At 43.8% G+C, this 17596-nt stretch overlaps 1 protein-coding gene across 5 annotated transcripts in view; it reads left to right on the top strand.

The window, feature by feature from the left end:
* ARMH3 (armadillo like helical domain containing 3) overlaps positions 1–17596 on the top strand; it is a 154842-nt gene that overhangs the window by 37288 nt on the left and 99958 nt on the right. For all 5 annotated transcript variants that reach the window (XM_088449983.1, XM_088449982.1, XM_088449984.1 and 2 more), the window contains 9 exons: positions 237–329; positions 632–706; positions 3801–3887; positions 5493–5549; positions 5676–5719; positions 6687–6747; positions 7084–7130; positions 9125–9200; positions 15604–15697. In XM_088449983.1, the coding sequence (XP_088306109.1) occupies positions 237–329; positions 632–706; positions 3801–3887; positions 5493–5549; positions 5676–5719; positions 6687–6747; positions 7084–7130; positions 9125–9200; positions 15604–15697 (634 nt within the window). The remainder of the gene's footprint in view (positions 1–236; positions 330–631; positions 707–3800; positions 3888–5492; positions 5550–5675; positions 5720–6686; positions 6748–7083; positions 7131–9124; positions 9201–15603; positions 15698–17596) is intronic.

Genomic DNA, 17596 nt, shown 5'->3' on the forward strand with positions numbered 1-17596 from the left:
GCTGGATTCGGTAGAAATGCAAGCCTCCGTATCTTTCTCACAAACTTCCATATTATATTAACAAAGTAGCAGACAAAACTCTTCTTATAGGGTCACCGAAATCTGAGCATATTTATTATTTGCCTAAAGAATTTATTTCGGTGTCTTCTAAGATGTCTAGTTCTCCTCCCTAATTGATCAAACAAGAAAGCTGCCTGTCATGAACTCTCATCTGAAAACTTTTTGTCTGTCCACAGAACCTGATGGAGAGTTTGGATATTCTGCTGTGTGGGGACGGCTCGGAGAGCTTAAAGAGCCTGTGCCTGAAACTGCTGCTCTGCTTAGTCACTGTGAGTAAATCCTGTGCTGGGGGTCTATGGTACTAAACCTTGGAGAGAGATAAAGTGAATGGAGATAAAGTACCAACTAATCAGCTCCTGACATTTTTCAAACACCTGTAATGTGGATGGGAATAAAGGACCATCCAATCAGCTCCTAACTGTCACTTTACAGGTGTTTGAAAGTAATGGGAATAAAGTGTCCTCTGCCGTCAGATAAATGGATATTAAAAGGTGGCAAATAGTTAGACTTTGTCTATCAGACGGAAATATTTGAACCTTATTAATGAGTTTGCTGTGTTACTTTATTGCAGGTGACGGATAACATCAGCCAGAACACCATATTAGAATACGTTATGATCAATAGCATATTCGAGGCGATCTTGCAGGTATGTCCATGTCAGCGAGTATACAAAAATATATCCGTATGTACGTCTTATGACGTCTGTGTTTTTTTTTTTAAATAAAATATATTTTTGTTTCTTTTTGAATGTTTAAATAATAATTGGTCCTGATTCATTACGCATCGCTATTGCGATCGCAGCCGCGATATACGCACGCGGTTCTGCTGTGGAAACATGCTAATGTCTGCTACTGCTCACCCGGCATAGAGACGCCCACTACCGCTTTCTCACATCCGTAAGACCCCGCAGTCCTGCGTACACATCGGGAACATCCGAGTAACATCGGACCCTCACCCAGAATTACAGCAGGTCTGACCTGTGTCAGAAATCGCAAGTCTCGTCGCGCACAGTAAGTACTCTAGCTGCGTATGCCGTCGCATTGGCTAATTTATGCTCGCCCAGGAAGCGGCGTTCAAACAGAAAGGCACGCCTGCGTTTCTCAGACCACTCCCCCGTCACCACCCTCCCAAACACTGACGTCCCGTTACTCATTCTTTTCTGTCTGCGTGCGTGATCGCAACCCTGACCTGCGCACGCACACTGCGGGGCATGCGCGGTACGCGCAATCGGCCGATCTGCGTACGCTGTTGCCATTGCGATCCGTAATGAATCAGGCCTTGTGTGTGTGAGCAGTAAAACACACAAATATATTGTAAAGCACTGTGCAGTAAGTTGTGTTATATAAATGTAAAATAATAATTCGCACAGTGTATTGAACACACAAAATGAATCTCTGCTTTATATTTGGGGAGACCTGTATAATAATATAATAATGATACGCTCAGGAGCAGAAAGGACACCACCTAGAAGTAGATAACCATGAAAAATGGAATTTAATCAATTTTGCAGACTTAACTGTTCAACAACATTTGCCTTATGGAACAGAGGGATTTACGTTACTGACGTTTCACTTGTCAGGGGTTGTGGTTACTGTGTAAGATAGTTGCAGTGGTCTTTTCCTCTGGGCTTGCTGGGTTCTGTAGTGGAGCTGTTTGAGGTATGATCAGTAAATCCTCTGATGCAGGCTGAGTGTGTCAGGTGACCAGGAGACCATCGGTGACATCCCTGCTTTACAGACCATCTGCTACAAGCCATTCATTGCATTAGCAGTGGGTAGATCAGAACCAGATAAATCCAGCTCCCATTAAATATGAATGAATTGGTACAGCCTCTGGAACCTGGATATCCATTCCTGCTTAAATCCTGTCTTTTTTTTTTTTTTTTTTTTAATAAAACAAAATATGTGGGCCAGATTTACTAAGCGCACAAATTGCGTCCCGCAGAATGCTTTGGTCTCGGCTGCATGGTCTCCCCAGCGTACACCATGATGTCTGCATACACTCCACTTTAAGGAGACGTGTCCGCAATCTGGAATTGCGCCTCGGGAATATACAAAGAGAGTATTGCACGACAGTGCCAGCCTCCGACCACTTCAGGATCAACCCATTCATTAAAATAAGAGTTTTATGTTTTATGTTTTTTTTTTCTAAAATCCGGTGCAGATCAGCCTCATTTATAGCCTAAATGGTTCATGAAGGGGACATCTGGATGTATTATATCTGACAGTCAGTCTTCTCTGTAGATTGCACAAATAAATGTCCTTTTCCACCGAATGGTAACGTGAGTCACATGAAGTCACGGAATGAGACCACAATACCACTACCTTTTGCAGAGTGGAAGTCCCATGCGCTCGTCTTCACAGCAAGGAAAGCCCCTAATATGCGTCCTTTCAATCCCTATGCCTTACTTCAGTAGTCTCAAAAATAAATCTTGTTTCTGCCCTGATCTGCAAAGCTGGGCACAGCAGTGCGCCTACTGCTTACTTTACTAGCACACTTCTAGGAAAATGTATCTAGGATTTAATCTCTTACAGAGGTTTTTTAATAATACTGGATTTAACCAACACTGCTCCGTTCCCTATGAAAGTACTATGCTCAGACCCCTCCCCTGTGATCCCTACCACTTGCTGTGTATAGCAGGGTCCTGATGCTAACTTATAGCTGGGACTACAGCCAATCACCTTCAGAGCTGTACAGGCGCCTCCCCTGTGACACCCACCATTTGCAGGGTCTAGTAGGGTCCCAGTGCTGACCTATATTTAGGGCTATGGTTGATCTCCTTTAGCGCTATTCAGACCCCCCCCCCCCTTTGACCTCCGCCTCTTGCTGTGGTTAGCAGGGTCCTGGTGTTGATTTACTGCTGGGGCTACAACCTTTCACCTTCAGTGCTGTTCGGGTTCTCCGGGACGGGAGAAATCCATTGCCTAGCTATCAATGGAAGGTAGATTCTGATTGGAGGCGTTTTTGTCTGGTGAGGGGTTTGGAAGAGGTCCTGGCTATATGACCATGCTGGGAGCCTGCAATGTATATCTATACGTCTGTGGTGGCGGGGTTCTGTTCTAAACAGTATCAAAAATGGAAAACACGTTTAACCAGCGTAATGAAGCACTGGGTACATTTTTGCACAGAAAATGAGCAGTTTGATCCCGGTATTCTTGTTCAGCTGTCTCCAGATGAGCCATGGTTGACAGCCAGCACCATAGAGGCCCCTACTGTATCACTGTATTACGGAAGAGGCTGTAACTGGGGCTGGTTTCCAGATAAGGCTGGAAACCCAACGGCCCTCGAGGTGAGGTAGGAGACTGGGTGATCTATGTACTAAGCCTTGGACAGATAAAGTGGATGGAGATATCTGTTTCCAAGGCTTAGTACATAGATCCCCTGGTCCACATCTATCTGAAATTGGTATTTGATAATGACAGTTTTTAAATAATGTCCTTCCAATTTTTAAAAGTGGATCTCCTTTGTAATTGCATCTAGCTCTGTAGTGTAAGGACAGTCTTTTCTCATTCTATAAATCAGCACGGACAAGTCCTGTGTCTCCAGCTGTGGCTGTAGTGTAACTCACCAGATAGAATTCTCATAAGGAACCTTTTCTTCCACTAAAGCCTCATTGACGTCTAAAGCAGAGGTAGCACCTCGTGCCTCCCCTCCATGATATTATTAGTTGTGTCTATTAGAAGCGCTTTCCTGTCCTCTACAACCTCAGTAACCTAATAATATCGCTACTGTCTTTCCAGATTCTGTCTAACCCCCCCAGCCGCAGGGAGCATGGTTATGACTCCGTTGTGCTGCTCGCGCTGCTGGTTAACTACAGGAAATATGAGGTGAGTGGGGTTTTTTATTCACTAAACGATGACCCAGACCTGATGTTCTCTTGTGTTATGTAGAGGAAAGGGAGAAGACCATATTTATACATCAAATTGGGAAATGTTCTGTGTTTGAACTGACTGATAACAGATAGCAACAGCTTGCTTCATAATGTAGGTAACACAGCTGAATATGGAGTCATACATTATAAACCTGCCCTGGGGTAGGACACTTTACAGTGATACCTGCTCACTCTGGGGCTGATTCTAAGTCGTATACACTGCTGCGGCAGCGATGGCTTCTATTGCCGTAGTCTCGTCTGCGACTTTATGCTGGTATAAGCCCTACCTCTGGTGTACAACCGTGCGTCAGTATGCTGGCTCGCCCACTGTGTGTGCCAGCAGTCGCAACCATCGGAAGCACCACCGGGACTTGCACCAGCCCCATGCTAGGTGCAGAATCTCCATAAGAGTATGGCTTCCCGTGTACGACATTAAGCGTCCGCAACCACACCTGCGACACGCCTATCGGATGTACAGATGTTGAAGCAAAGTGCAGTAAATGCATGTTTAGACCAGAAGGGGGCTTCTGGGAGAGCGGCTTCTGCCTTGTAAGACTCCTGCAATATATTATGACGTAGATACACTAGAGAGCGAGCGGTAAGCGTCCGGCTGTCATTACTTGCTGTCCTCCAGCAGCACCATTGTGTTCCCTGCTGCCCCCTTCTGGCATAAAAAAAAATGGAAGAGTGGTCGGCATTCCACCTTGTTCAGCCAAGATGGGCCGCCTGTTGCTATGCTGTAACAGCGTTAACCCAGCAGTGCTTTTCACTGAAGCCATCCAACATCTACAACTGTAGTGGGACTACAAGTGCCAGCTATGGCCTGTCCGAGGATGATGGGACTTGTAGATTCACACCAGATTGGAGAGCCGCAGGTTGCCTAGCTGTGATGTAATGTGCTCTTTATACTTTGTCTCGCCACATTCTGTAACATCAATATATACAGACGTTTCCACATACATAATACCTCTGTGCGCTACTAGTCGCGTTAAACATAAAGCGTGAGCGCTGTGCGACTTGGTAGAACAGAGCGTCTTTTCGTACGACTTTTTTTGCCTTCAAATGCGTCTTATTCGCAAAGCGTTGTGAATGGGACGCACAAGCAGCTTCTGCTGATTAGAATGATATGCGGCATGCCTATATTCTGTGAGAGTCACTGCAGGTGTATATCTGCTTCTGAAATGCTACGTTACAGTGCTAGCGACTGTAATACTGTAGCGTAGCATTTCAGAAGCAGATACACCTGCAGTGACTCACACAGAATATAGGCATGCCGCATATCATTCTAATCAGCAGAAGCTGCTTGTGCGTCCTTTTTGCATCACTTTGCGAGTAAGGTGTATTTGAAGATAAAAAGACACATGAAAAGACACTTGGTGCTACAGAGTCACGCCACGGCATGCCGCGACTAGAAGGGCTGTTTAACGTGCAAGGAAGTAAGATGTATGTGGACTCATCTGTATTACTGTCTGCGAGAAGACTTTGTCATTGGTAACTAAGCTTATCCCAGCTGCAGTAATGGGTGTTCAATGATCCGGTTTTATGTTTCCCCTCTCTCCAGTCTGTGAACCCGTACATTGTAAAGTTGTCTATTGTGGATGACGAGGGGACGCTGAATGTGAGTAAGACATTGTCTCTCTTCTCAATTATCCCATCTTCCGCTTTGTGGCATCAAATATATCCTGATTAATATTATAATGCTAATAATGTGGACATTTTGTCTTTGTTCCTTTTCTCATTTTAGGGGATGGGACTGGTAATAGCCCGTGCATTGTTTGAATACAACACGTATGTACACTGAAATATGTTAGTGTGTGTGTGTTATGTGTTGAAAGGTGTCTAGCGTGTTTTGCCTGTCCTGTTTTCACTAGTGATCTACAGAGTCCACCCTTTCCGTCCGTCCGCTTGCCCAGGGATTCCGCTGGCTGCAAACTTAGCAGAGGGGGTGGTGATTAGCAGCCAGTAACACAAACCTATGTGGAATCAGGGCCTGGTGGAGAGATGGACGCAGGGCCGGTGGTTATGCAGTTTGAGCGATTATCGGTAATCTGCACATACATATCTGTGGCCAAATTCTTTAATTGATGGAATCTGATATTTGATTGGTTCCTACTTGCACTAGACTGATGGAACCTGATATCTGATTGGTCCCTGCTTGCACTAGACTGATGGAACCTGATATCTGATTGGTCCCTGCTTGCACTAGAGTGATGGAACCTGATATCTGATTGGTCCCTGCTTGCACTAGAGTGATGGAACCTGATATCTGATTGGTCCCTGCTTGCACTAGAGTGATGGAACCTGATATCTGATTGGTCCCTGCTTGCACTAGAGTGATGGAACCTGATATCTGATTGGTCCCTGCTTGCACTAAACAGATGGAACCTGATATCTGATTGGTTCCTACTTGCACTAGACTGATGGAACCTGATATCTGATTGGTCCCTGCTTGCACTAGAGTGATGGAACCTGATATCTGATTGGTCCCTGCTTGCACTAGAGTGATGGAACCTGATATCTGATTGGTCCCTGCTTGCACTAAACAGATGGAACCTGATATCTGATTGGTTCCTACTTGCACTAGACTGATGGAACCTGATATCTGATTGGTCCCTGCTTGCACTAGAGTGATGGAACCTGATATCTGATTGGTCCCTGTTACAGAATGTCATGTACACTATTTTGTACAGAAATGGGGATGACTGGTTTCCCTCCAGTCTTCATGAATTGTGTTAATTTTGTTTTTCTCTTTCAGGCAATACCGAGACAAGCAGGAAGAAAACCAGACCGGGTTTTTTTCTGCCCTAACGAGTATGGTGAGTAACCATAATTTTGTTTTTTATTAATTTTTTTTGATCACACATGTCCCAGTTTTCCCAGGAGAGCTCTGATTTTGTTATTCCTAAAGATCTATAATATGGAATTCAGGTGGAGGAAACTAATTTGTGGAAATATCTGCAGTTAGATCACAGTGTGTGGCATGTACTGTAACCCAATGCGCTGGGTGGGGTTTATAGCAAGACCTTATAAAAGCGAAGATGTGACCAGGGTAGATCATTTTGGATCCTCTCTTATCCACTGACCTTTTAATAAAGTTTTCTGATTTCTAAACACCTGGCTTCACAAGCGTGCAATTCTGTCTGTGCCCACAGGTGGGCAGTATGTTCATAGCGGATGCGGATGAGAAGATCTCTGTGCAGTAAGTATACCCTTATTATTTGTGTTTTATTGTGCCGAAAACAAACAAATGTGTTCTTCATATGTAAAAATGGCAAGTGTAACTGCAGCGGTTATGCATGTAGCCAAGTGGGGCTATTAGCGTTTTTTGGGTGCCGCATATTTTAGCTACAATTCTCAGAATGCCTTGTGGGACAACAGTGGTCTTTGGTCATGGGTGATTTTAGAGACCGTATAGAGACCACTGAATGTTGGCCTCAATTCTCATCTCATGAATCTGGTTTATGAATCGGCGACAACCAGGCGAGCGTTCCGCCGTGACGCTTGCCGCACCCATTGTCAGCAGCAACTGATACATCACACGTGAGCCCTTCAGTTATTGGGTCCATAAAGCTGTTTTTCACATCTCAGGAACTTGACAGAACTAAGAATATGGGTCGGGTACAGGAAGCCGGCGTTTGGGATAACAGCGGCCAAAATTCCGATGGCGGCATGGTTAGGTTAGGATACCAACACCTGTCGTCTGTATCCTAACCTTGACCCTCTCCCTAACCCTCCCTTCCCGGTGCCTTAACCTAACCTCCCCCACTAGTGCCTAAACCTAACCTCCCGCACCCTAAGCCTAACCCTCTCCCTAGTGCCTAACCGGTACCCCGATACTTGACTTCGTGATGCCGGCGCTGGGATTTTGACAAGTGTCAGGATTCCGGCCTCTGCGTCGGGTTTTGAACGTTTCCCAAGGTTATCTAAAGTAAACTTTCTGTTAGCCAGAAAATATGTCTGTAAGGATGAAATGGTTGATTAGAGATGGTGACCGTTTAATGTGACAACTTGATTACAATATATACAGTACGTTAAAGTATCCTGGCAGTAGTGAGGCTCATAAGTCCTATGAGATGAGAATGGAACAATTGTCCTGCATATCATACAGGTATGCGCTGGGTCTAGGTACACACTGGAATGATGTCATTCTGATTTGGACAAATCGGAACGACAAATCGGGCATATCACTCAGTGTGTGTGCACGCTCCCGCGGTGGCATGCGTTATCGTCCGATCGGCCGTCCTGCACGGTAACCGGATGATATCGCATGCGGCGCTGTGCATAATAATGAAGGACAGTAACGAGTGATCGTTCCGTCCTTCGTTACATCGTTGTAATTTGTACCAGCAATCATAGGTGTCCCTGGACATCGCTGTAATGTGTACCAGCAATCATAGGTGTCCCTGGACATCGCTGTAATGTATACCAGCAATCATAGGTGTCCCTGGACATCGCTGTAATGTATACCAGCAATCATAGGTGTCCCTGGACATCGCTGTAATGTGTACCAGCAATCATAGGTGTCCCTGGACATCGCTGTAATGTGTACCAGCAATCATAGGTGTCCCTGGGCATCGCTGTAATGTGTACCAGCAATCATAGGTGTCCCTGGACATCGCTGTAACGTGTACCAGCAATCATAGGTGTCCCTATGATCATCATCGTAATCATCGGCATGATTGCCGGTTGCTCAAGTGTGTACCCGGCATTAGATTTAAGAGGATACTGTATCAAGCAGTGAAAAGATTGGAGAAGTTACCATAGCAACCAATCCGCTTTGAGGTAGTATTTATCAAGTACATTGTATAAAATTCTAGATACAAGCTGGCAGGTTGCTATGGGCAACTTCTTCACTGGTCCACCTTTCCTCTTTTTTTTTTCACTGCTTGATACATCGACCCCAAAGGTTCTTATACCATTCATTGGCAATTAAATACAACAGGTTTACTTGCTATATTAAAAGGGGGCACTGATAAAAGTACAGGTAAATGTTCTGGTATATGAGACTGCCGTATGTGGGCAGACCCTGCAGCGCTCTCACATACTGCCGCGTATGAGTTTTCCTGAGCTTATTCCTGTTAGAAGACTCTTCACCTATGTGGGATTGTTCTCATCTCTCTTCATCTGTAATTTTTATTTTTTTTGTGGTTTATCTTCTACATTGTGTCACTGTCACTGCGCTGTTTTGTACAGGACTAATGAGGCCATTTTACTAGCACTTTATGAAGCCGTGCATCTGAACAGGAACTTCATTACCGTGTTGGCGCAGGTGAGTTCACCCTACAGCCTGCTAATCTTTGCTGTTTACGGCAATTGTTGTTCTCTTATGTATATTCTGTTCCTCTCCGTAACTGTAAGAAGCACATTTGCGTAAGGACTTGCCTAAAACTGCACCTGCTACAGAAATGTTAGACTAGAATGTGTGGCCAGCCTCTGAAAGACACATTCCTAATCACCGCAAATGGCAGCAATAAAGACTCGCTGGGACGGGGCTGCAATCACATTCCGTCCTCCCTTCTCCCCCTCAGCTGCGCTACTGAGCATGCACCCGATGGACATCAGCACATGTGCATGCCGGAGCACCGGGGAGGATCATTGTGAAAAAGCCTCTGATATGTAGCCCATTTCTAACGCTATGTAATGTACCCTCTAGTACTGATTTCCCTACATTACACCCGCAGGCCTAATGCCTCAGTTTTGGGCAAACCATCTAGATCAGGGGTTCCCAACCACGGTCCTCAAGGCAGGTTAACAGTGCCGGTTTTTAGGATAGCCTTACTTGAGCACAGATGACTTAATTAGTACCTCAGTTATCTTGATTTAACTATCTGTGCTCAAGCATGGATATCACTAAAATCAGGACTGTTAGTGTGCCTTGAGGACCGGGGTTGGGAATCACTGATCTAGATTGTAAACTCTCAAAGGCAGGATTATCTCTTAATGCTTTTCTAAATTTGTAATTGTAAGTGAGTATGTGTAGTATTTACGCCTTTGCTTGCAAATCTCCCCTATTCTACTGCGTTAGAACATACACTAGGACTTTTGTAAATACATATACTTGTAGAGCGATGCGGTTAAATACCCGACCGCAGGGATTCCGACGCTCAGAATGCCGGCGTCAAAATCCCTACACTTGTCAGAAACGTGTGGCGCCTGCGTCCCGACCACTGATATCCCGAAGGTAAGTAGCGAGGTTAGGGTTAGGCACTAGGGGGACGGTTAGGGACTAAGGGGGGAGGGTTAGGTTTAGGCAGAGGTTAGGGTTAGGCACTGGGAGGGGAGGTTAGGGCTAAGGAGAGGGGGAGGATTAGTTTTTCTTTGTCGGGATGCCGGCGTCTGGATTCTAACCGCCGGGATCCTGAGCGTCGGCATCCTGTACTCAGGGCCTCATCCAGACCCGCTCGCAAGTGCTATGCACTCGCAAGCGGGTCGATGGTGGGGCAATGCGGGCACGCTAGCCCCGTAGTGAGTGAGAAAGTCACTCGCTCCGGGGCTCGCTACAAGACGGGGCGGCTGTCAATGTTGATCGACAGCTCTTCCCGCTTTGGAGGCGGGGAGGGGGGGGAGGTGGCTGGTCAAACGGAGTCATTCCTGAAGGAACGCCTGCCGTTTGTGGGCGGCCCTACTGACGTCACTCGTGATGTCAGTAGTGAGCTTCCTGCTCTATTTGAGCAGGAAGCTCACTGGGGCTTGCGGCAGACGAGACCCTACCAACAGGGTCTCGTCGCAAGCCTTATGGTCGCGATAATCGCGACAATCACCTGGCCGCTCGCAAACGCGGTGGATGGTCACCCACAGCTTAGCGAGCGGCCCGGCCAGGAGGCCGGGTAAAAAAAAAAGCGGCCGCCCTGATTCAGAGCGAGCGCTCGATTTTTGCGAGCACCTCTGAGTCAGGGCCTCAGCCCCTTGTAGATGCTATCAGTGTAGGTTACTCTGAGTATTATACATCCTCTTTTCCATGCCCGCTTTTGAAGATGTCCACTGTGCTCTGTAATAATAATAATAATAATAATATTAAACATTAAGCCCACTATTATATATACACATACAGGGGTATTCAACTAGGAGCAAAAATTTCAGAATCGGCGATAAATTATCGCTGATGACGTCATTTTCGCCTAATTCTATTATCCCCGTATTCAATTTCAAAGACTTTTCGCAGGTTCGAAAAGTCTTTGAAAAAAAACGGGGATAACTTTTCACCACTGAATAGGTGGCGAAAAAAAGTGCAGAATTGGGGTTTAGGGGTGCAGGCTTAAAAAAAAATAGCCTGCACCCCTGGGAATGACATTTAAAAAATAACTGTGTCAAAAAAAGTTTAAAAAAATAATAGGGACACCCCAAAAAATGAATTTAAAAATTTGGGGTGGGAAAAATAAAAAAATGGAAAAAAAGTGTTTAAAAATAGGGTACTAGGTTCAGGGCTATTCCGCATATTGCGGCAGGTGTTTTCTAGAATAGGTTATTAGCGGCAGGTGCATTTTTGCAGAATTTAAAAAAAAAAAAAACACTTTAGGGACTTAAAACTATGCTAGTACCCATTTTCATGTACCCCAAATTTGATGGAACCACTTAAAAAAACGAAAAAAATAACCTAAGTGCTCTTCTGCATCACTTCTTCAATGTTGGGGAAAAAAACACCTGCCGCGGCTATATTAAACGCAGACTTTCATTTGCAAGCTAAAACGGGGGTACCCATAGTGATCCCCCATGTTTTCACAGCTTTAGGGGGTCCTACAATTTTCCAGGTAAATCACGTTTTTTTTCGCCGATCCTATTTCGCAGGTTCCCGTTTTCGTAGCTTTTTAATTAAATACGGGGATAAAGCGGGCGAGTGCCCGATACTTTAACCCAGGAAAAGCTCCGATGTACAGCGAAAAGTCCAGCATGGACTTTTCGCTCCCATATTGAATACCCCTCCATAGTAATAAATGTGAAATAACTAAAGATCTTTTTTTTAACCTCGTCTCCTATTTAAATGGTAAATCTTGAATCATGATCTGCCTTCTAATAAGAGAATTACTAATAACGCTCAGACATCTATGCCTATCGTTTCCATGAGCTTGTTGGAACGGAGATAATACTTAAGGTAATGATGTACAGTGTGTAACAATGTATCTACCTCCACGGTCAGACTTCCTGGAGGTCATCCCATTGAAGGACGCTGCACTCAGCTTATGTCGCAGGAAATGACGGGTAACGATAAAACAGAGCTAGCAGGCCGCTGCATTTGCAAATATAAATACAATTCCAAGATCATAGGTTCCATCAAGGTGTGGAAATCGGTGCATTGGATTTGTGAGTGTTATTCATTCTATAGAAGACAACTTGTTTTTATTTAGGTTTAAAGGTTCCTTTAACATCAACATTTGCCGGTGTTATTTTCAACACGTACAGCATTGTAATTATAGTTAGATCACTGGTACTGTATAAGGGACGTGTTTCAACCACAGTCGCCTTCATTCCATAAATCGAGGCTTATTTTCATCCTTTTTATTTCAAATGTCGGAATTCTGGAATAGTGACGCGATTCCTGTCATGGGCAGTAGCTTTTGGTTTGTTTGGTTTTTGTAGAATTTTCTAAAAAGGTGGCAGGATTGTAGCGGGTGTGGATTGATAGGTCTACAGTAAAAAAAAGGTCGACAGTCAATAGGTCGACACCAGAAGGTCGAAAGGGTCATGAGATCAACAGGTAATTGGTTGATAGGGTTAAAAAGTCAACCTTCAAATGGTCGACACAAAAAAGGTCGAATCGTGATTTTTTTTTTTTTTTGTTATTTTAACCTAACCCTGTCTTTCCCTAAAAATCATGAAAAACCATGTGTCAACCTTTTAGCCATGTTGACCTATTAAATATGTCGACCTAAGTCAATGTCAACCTAATGTCCCTGTTGACCCATTATTGTAGACCTACCATTCGGATACCGATTGTACCCTGAAATGCTGATCAATTGGCCTTGATTGCGGTTTCATTATCTTTAAATAGTTTATAGCATCTCTTCACGAGGCCGTTTTATCGAGTCTTTTAGCCGGTACAAGCTATTTATTAAGCCAGTATCGCAGGAGAGATGGCCGCTATCCCTGCATTGCTATAGCGCTATTTATCAAGCTGTGAAAACTATAAAAGTTTTACAAAGCTCTGCTCCAGCAGCTAACGCCATCTATGCTGCTGCCTGTTAGAGGGTCCGCAACGCAAAAGGGCGATCCATACGCAAATTAAGGTGTGGGGTGCGGATGGGGATGGGATTGAAATGCGTTATGACTCTGCTTCGCCCGTATTTACTTATGCCCAACACAGCACTCAAGACACACTCCGCAAATGGGCATGCATTTTACACCGCATCACAGGCCCTGTATGTTTTATACATATCTAACTCGTAAACTATATGTGTTATTAATAGAGCGGAATCCGTTCACATACCTGGTCCGTTAAGCTAGTTGACTGCTCTCTGTAGTCCTGTAGGTAAAGTCATTTTAAACAAAATAAGGATCATGTAACGGTCATTCCAACATACGTTTGTGCTGTGATTTGTGTTGCAAATACATCTGAGAAATGAAGCTGCCTACAGATGTGTCCTCGTAGCGTGCCAGATCCCGTGAGACTCAGCACCGGGCGTCTTTTTTTCACCGAAAATGCGTTGACGATACAGTGTGACTAGAACTCACCAGCAGACTCTGCTGATTAATGTGATAGGCAACGCTTGTACAGTACTGTGCAAAAGTCTTAGGCAGGTGCTGAAAAAATGCTGCAAAGTAAGAATGCTTTCCAAAATAGAAGTGATCATAATAGTTTAATGTTATCAATTAACAAAATACAAAGTGAATGAACAGAAGAGAAATCTAAATCAGATCAATATTTGGGGTGACCACCCTTTGCCTTCAGAACTGCATCAATTCTTCTAGGTACACTTGCGCACCATTTCTGAAGGAACTCGGCAGGGAGGTTTTTCCAAACATCTTGGAGAACTTACCACAGATCTTCTGTGGGGATGTAGTTATGAGACCGCCCGTCTCAATCCCGACAGTGGAATCCCGGCAAATACTGACACCTATGTTAATCCCGACGCCGGAATGTCAAGGACGCCAGCCCGAACGAAGGTAAGTCCGGGACACACTTAGCGTTAGCCGCTGGGAGGCTGGGTTAGGATTAGGGAGTCTAGTGGGGTTGTGGTTAGGTTTGGGGGCGGTGAGATTAAATTCGCAGGCAATCGCCATCGCCTCCCTGATGGTATTACATGATGGATAAGTACCTGCCTCTATTTCTCAGCATTGAGGACACCATTAATCCTGTCCAAATCCCTCAACTCTATTTGCTGAAATGCAGCCACAAACCTGCAAGGAACCTCCACCATGCTTCAATGTTGCCTGCAGACGCTCATTATTGTACCGCATTTTTCTGCACCCCAGTTTCTGTGTTTTCACACATAGCTGAGTCGCTTGGCCTTGTTTCCATGTTGAAGGTATGGCTTTTCGGCCGCAATTCTTCCATGAAGACCACTTCTGGCCAGACGTCTCTGAACAGTAGATGGGTGTACCTGGGTCCCACTGGTTTCTGCCAGTTCCGAGCTGATGGCACTGCTGGACATCTTCCGATTTGGAAGGGATGTAAGCATGATGTGTCTTTCATCTGCTGCACTAAGCTTCCTTTGCTGACCACTGCGTCTACGGTCCTCAACGTTGCCCGTTTCTTTGTGCTTCTTCAAAAGCGCTTGAACAGCACATCTTGAAACCCCAGTCTGCTTTGAAATCTTTGCCTGGCAGAGACATTGCTGATGCAGTATTACTACCTTGTGTCTTGGTGCTGTGCCCAGTCTTGCCATAGTGTATGACCTGTGACCTGAAACTGTCTTCCACAACCTCACGTTTGTAGCAGAGTTTGGCTGTTCTCACCCAGTTTTAAGCCTCCTACACAGCTGTTTTTGTTTCAGTTAATGACTGGTGTTTCAAGTTACATATGAAAATGATGATCATTATCACCTGTTTAGTATGATTGGTTAATCATACACCTGACTATAATCCTACAAAATCCCTGACTTTGTGCAAGTGTACCTAGAAGAATTGATGCTGTCTTGAAGACAAAGGGTGGTCACACTAAATATTAATTTGATTTTAGATTTCTCTTCTGTTCATTCACTTTGCATTTTGTTAATTGATAAAAATAAACTATTAACACTTCTATTTTTTTAAAGCATTCTTACTGCAGCATTATTTCCACACCTGCTTAAAACTTTTGCACAGTATTTTACACTATTTTGCGATTTAGACTTTGAATCTGTATACAAAGTGCTACAATGTAGCGGTCGCAGTTTTTTTTTCATTCCAGGTTTCTCTGTGCTTCATATACAGACTCGGGTGCACACATATATACAAGTGTCACATATCACATTAATCAGCACAGTCTGCTGGCGTGTCCTAGACTCGCTTCACATTGTGACATCGAGAAAAGACGTCCAAAGCTAACAAAGTAGTATTGGACCTGGCGGCTCACTCACATCAGGCAAGTCGCCCTGCGTGATGTATTGAGGCTAGATGTATATTTATTATTGGTTATTTTTATCTATAGTGTGTATTCGCATATGTCTGTGTGTGTAACATATTTAATATACTATGTTTTTTTCCGCCCTCCATTTATCTGGTATTTAAACCCCTCTGCTTCTTTTATTTGTGTTCAGAGTCATCCTGAGATGGGGTTAGTTACGGTACCAACCAGCCCAGTTCCTACTACGCCAACAACCCCGCTGGGTACGACGCCGCCTTCCTCAGATGGTACGGTCTGTTTTTTTTTTTTTTTTTTTTTTTAAATCTCTTTTTATTATATCCAAAATTCAGTAAGTTACATACTTACAAAAAAATGTTACAACAAATGTATATCTTGCATCATAAAAAACATACAAATGCAATAAAGTACATATATTTTGTGGAATATTGTGTATCTGAATTTCGTCTTTTTTTACTTTTTATGGGGAGAGGGAAAGAGTCTAAAACATACCCCCCAAAAACCGGTACATAAACCATATTTTAGTAGGGATGTGCAGGCTCGGTTCTACTCGGTTCCGTTCGTTTTTTTTTCCTGAATCTTATTGGGTTTCAGCTGTCACGAGTTTTGGATAGCCAATAAGATTCGGTAAAAAAAACCGAACAGAACAGAGTAGAACCGAGCCTGCACATCCCTAATTTATAGTAGTAAATACTATTAGACTCGGGGTTAATAAAATAGATATACAATAAAACAAAAATAAAATGAAATAAAAAAGAAGAAAAAATAAAGATGAGTAAACAAAATGTAATGAAAATAAAATGAATCGTCTTACAATTGTCAAAACATACAATGATTATTCTGTTAGCTATTCCTCAGTGAGAATAAATCTTACGATGTGATATCATTATGTGGTACTGTCTGTTTTTAAGCACTTATTTAATTAGATTTTGTTTGTTTTAGGTCACTGTATTACTGTGTTCATGCTTTTTTTGTGGTTGGACTTACAATAGCAGTTTTCACGTTTATTTAATTCCGTAATCTAGAAGTGATGAGTTCTGTCACTTTCTAACAATACTTCTAAACTTTCCACCAATCCGATTCCACCATCTCGAAACATGCCCTTCTCCCCCAAAATGTTTAAATCTTATTCTCTCCAACTTCTCTTATTATTCCTGCGTTAATTATTAATAAAATCTTAAAATGTTATCGTACAGAGAGAAAGATGGCTTTGAAAATGAATAGAGGCCGTTTCTTTCTTTTTATTTAATTACAATGATCTGTAGCTCTGTATTTGGAGGAAAATTTATGTAGCTGTCGGAGCATTTGTGTAAATATCCTGCCCTGTTTTATGGCTCTGCCAAGGGAGGCTGCTTCAGATTTATACACTCTCCCGGCTTCATGCCTGGCATAGTCATTAGAAGTGAAAGCTGTTTATTATGTACAGTTCATGTCTCTTCCCAGGGCAAAACACATACTGTGGTAGGTTTGTATATTGATTAAATATAATTGCTGCTAATATATGTGTAATCTCCTGTAAAGTATATATGTAGACGCAGAATTGTGATGTAGGAATGAATCCTCTGTTCAGCGCTGTGTTATTGGTGGCGCTATATCGAATAAATAATAATAATAATATGAAAAAAAACCCTATGAAGCAGCCCATAGGCTAACGCCATCTTCAGATGGGTCCAAGCTTGGTAAATCCCACATTGGGGCTGCTTTGTGGTTAGAGATGGAAGGACAGTGACAGATGAGTCTGTTCTTTGTTTTATTCAGGATGGATTTTACTTATTTAGGCTGGCATTTCTGATATTTATTTTGTCTGTGTGATGTCTTTAGGCGTTCTTACTTAGGCTGGTATATCTTATTCATTCTGGCTTGTGATTCTCTTGTATACTAATTTAGCTGGTCCTACTGTTATGGGGGCGGGTCCTACTGTTATGGGGGCGTGCTCTTCTGTGTTGGGGGCGTGCTCTTCTGTGTTGGGGGCGTGCTCTTCTGTGTTGGGGGCGTGCTCTTCTGTGTTGGGGGCGTGCTCTTCTGTGTTGGGGGCGTGCTCTTCTGTGTTGGGGGCGTGCTCTTCTGTGTTGGGGGCGTGCTCTTCTGTGTTGGGGGCGTGCTCTTCTGTGTTGGGGGCGTGCTCTTCTGTGTTGGGGGCGTGCTCTTCTGTGTTGGGGGCGTGCTCT

This window comes from Taudactylus pleione, unplaced genomic scaffold (genome assembly GCF_031769625.1).
Source record: "Taudactylus pleione unplaced genomic scaffold, aTauple2 ptg000502l, whole genome shotgun sequence".
NCBI classification, from domain to species: Eukaryota; Metazoa; Chordata; class Amphibia; order Anura; family Myobatrachidae; genus Taudactylus; species Taudactylus pleione.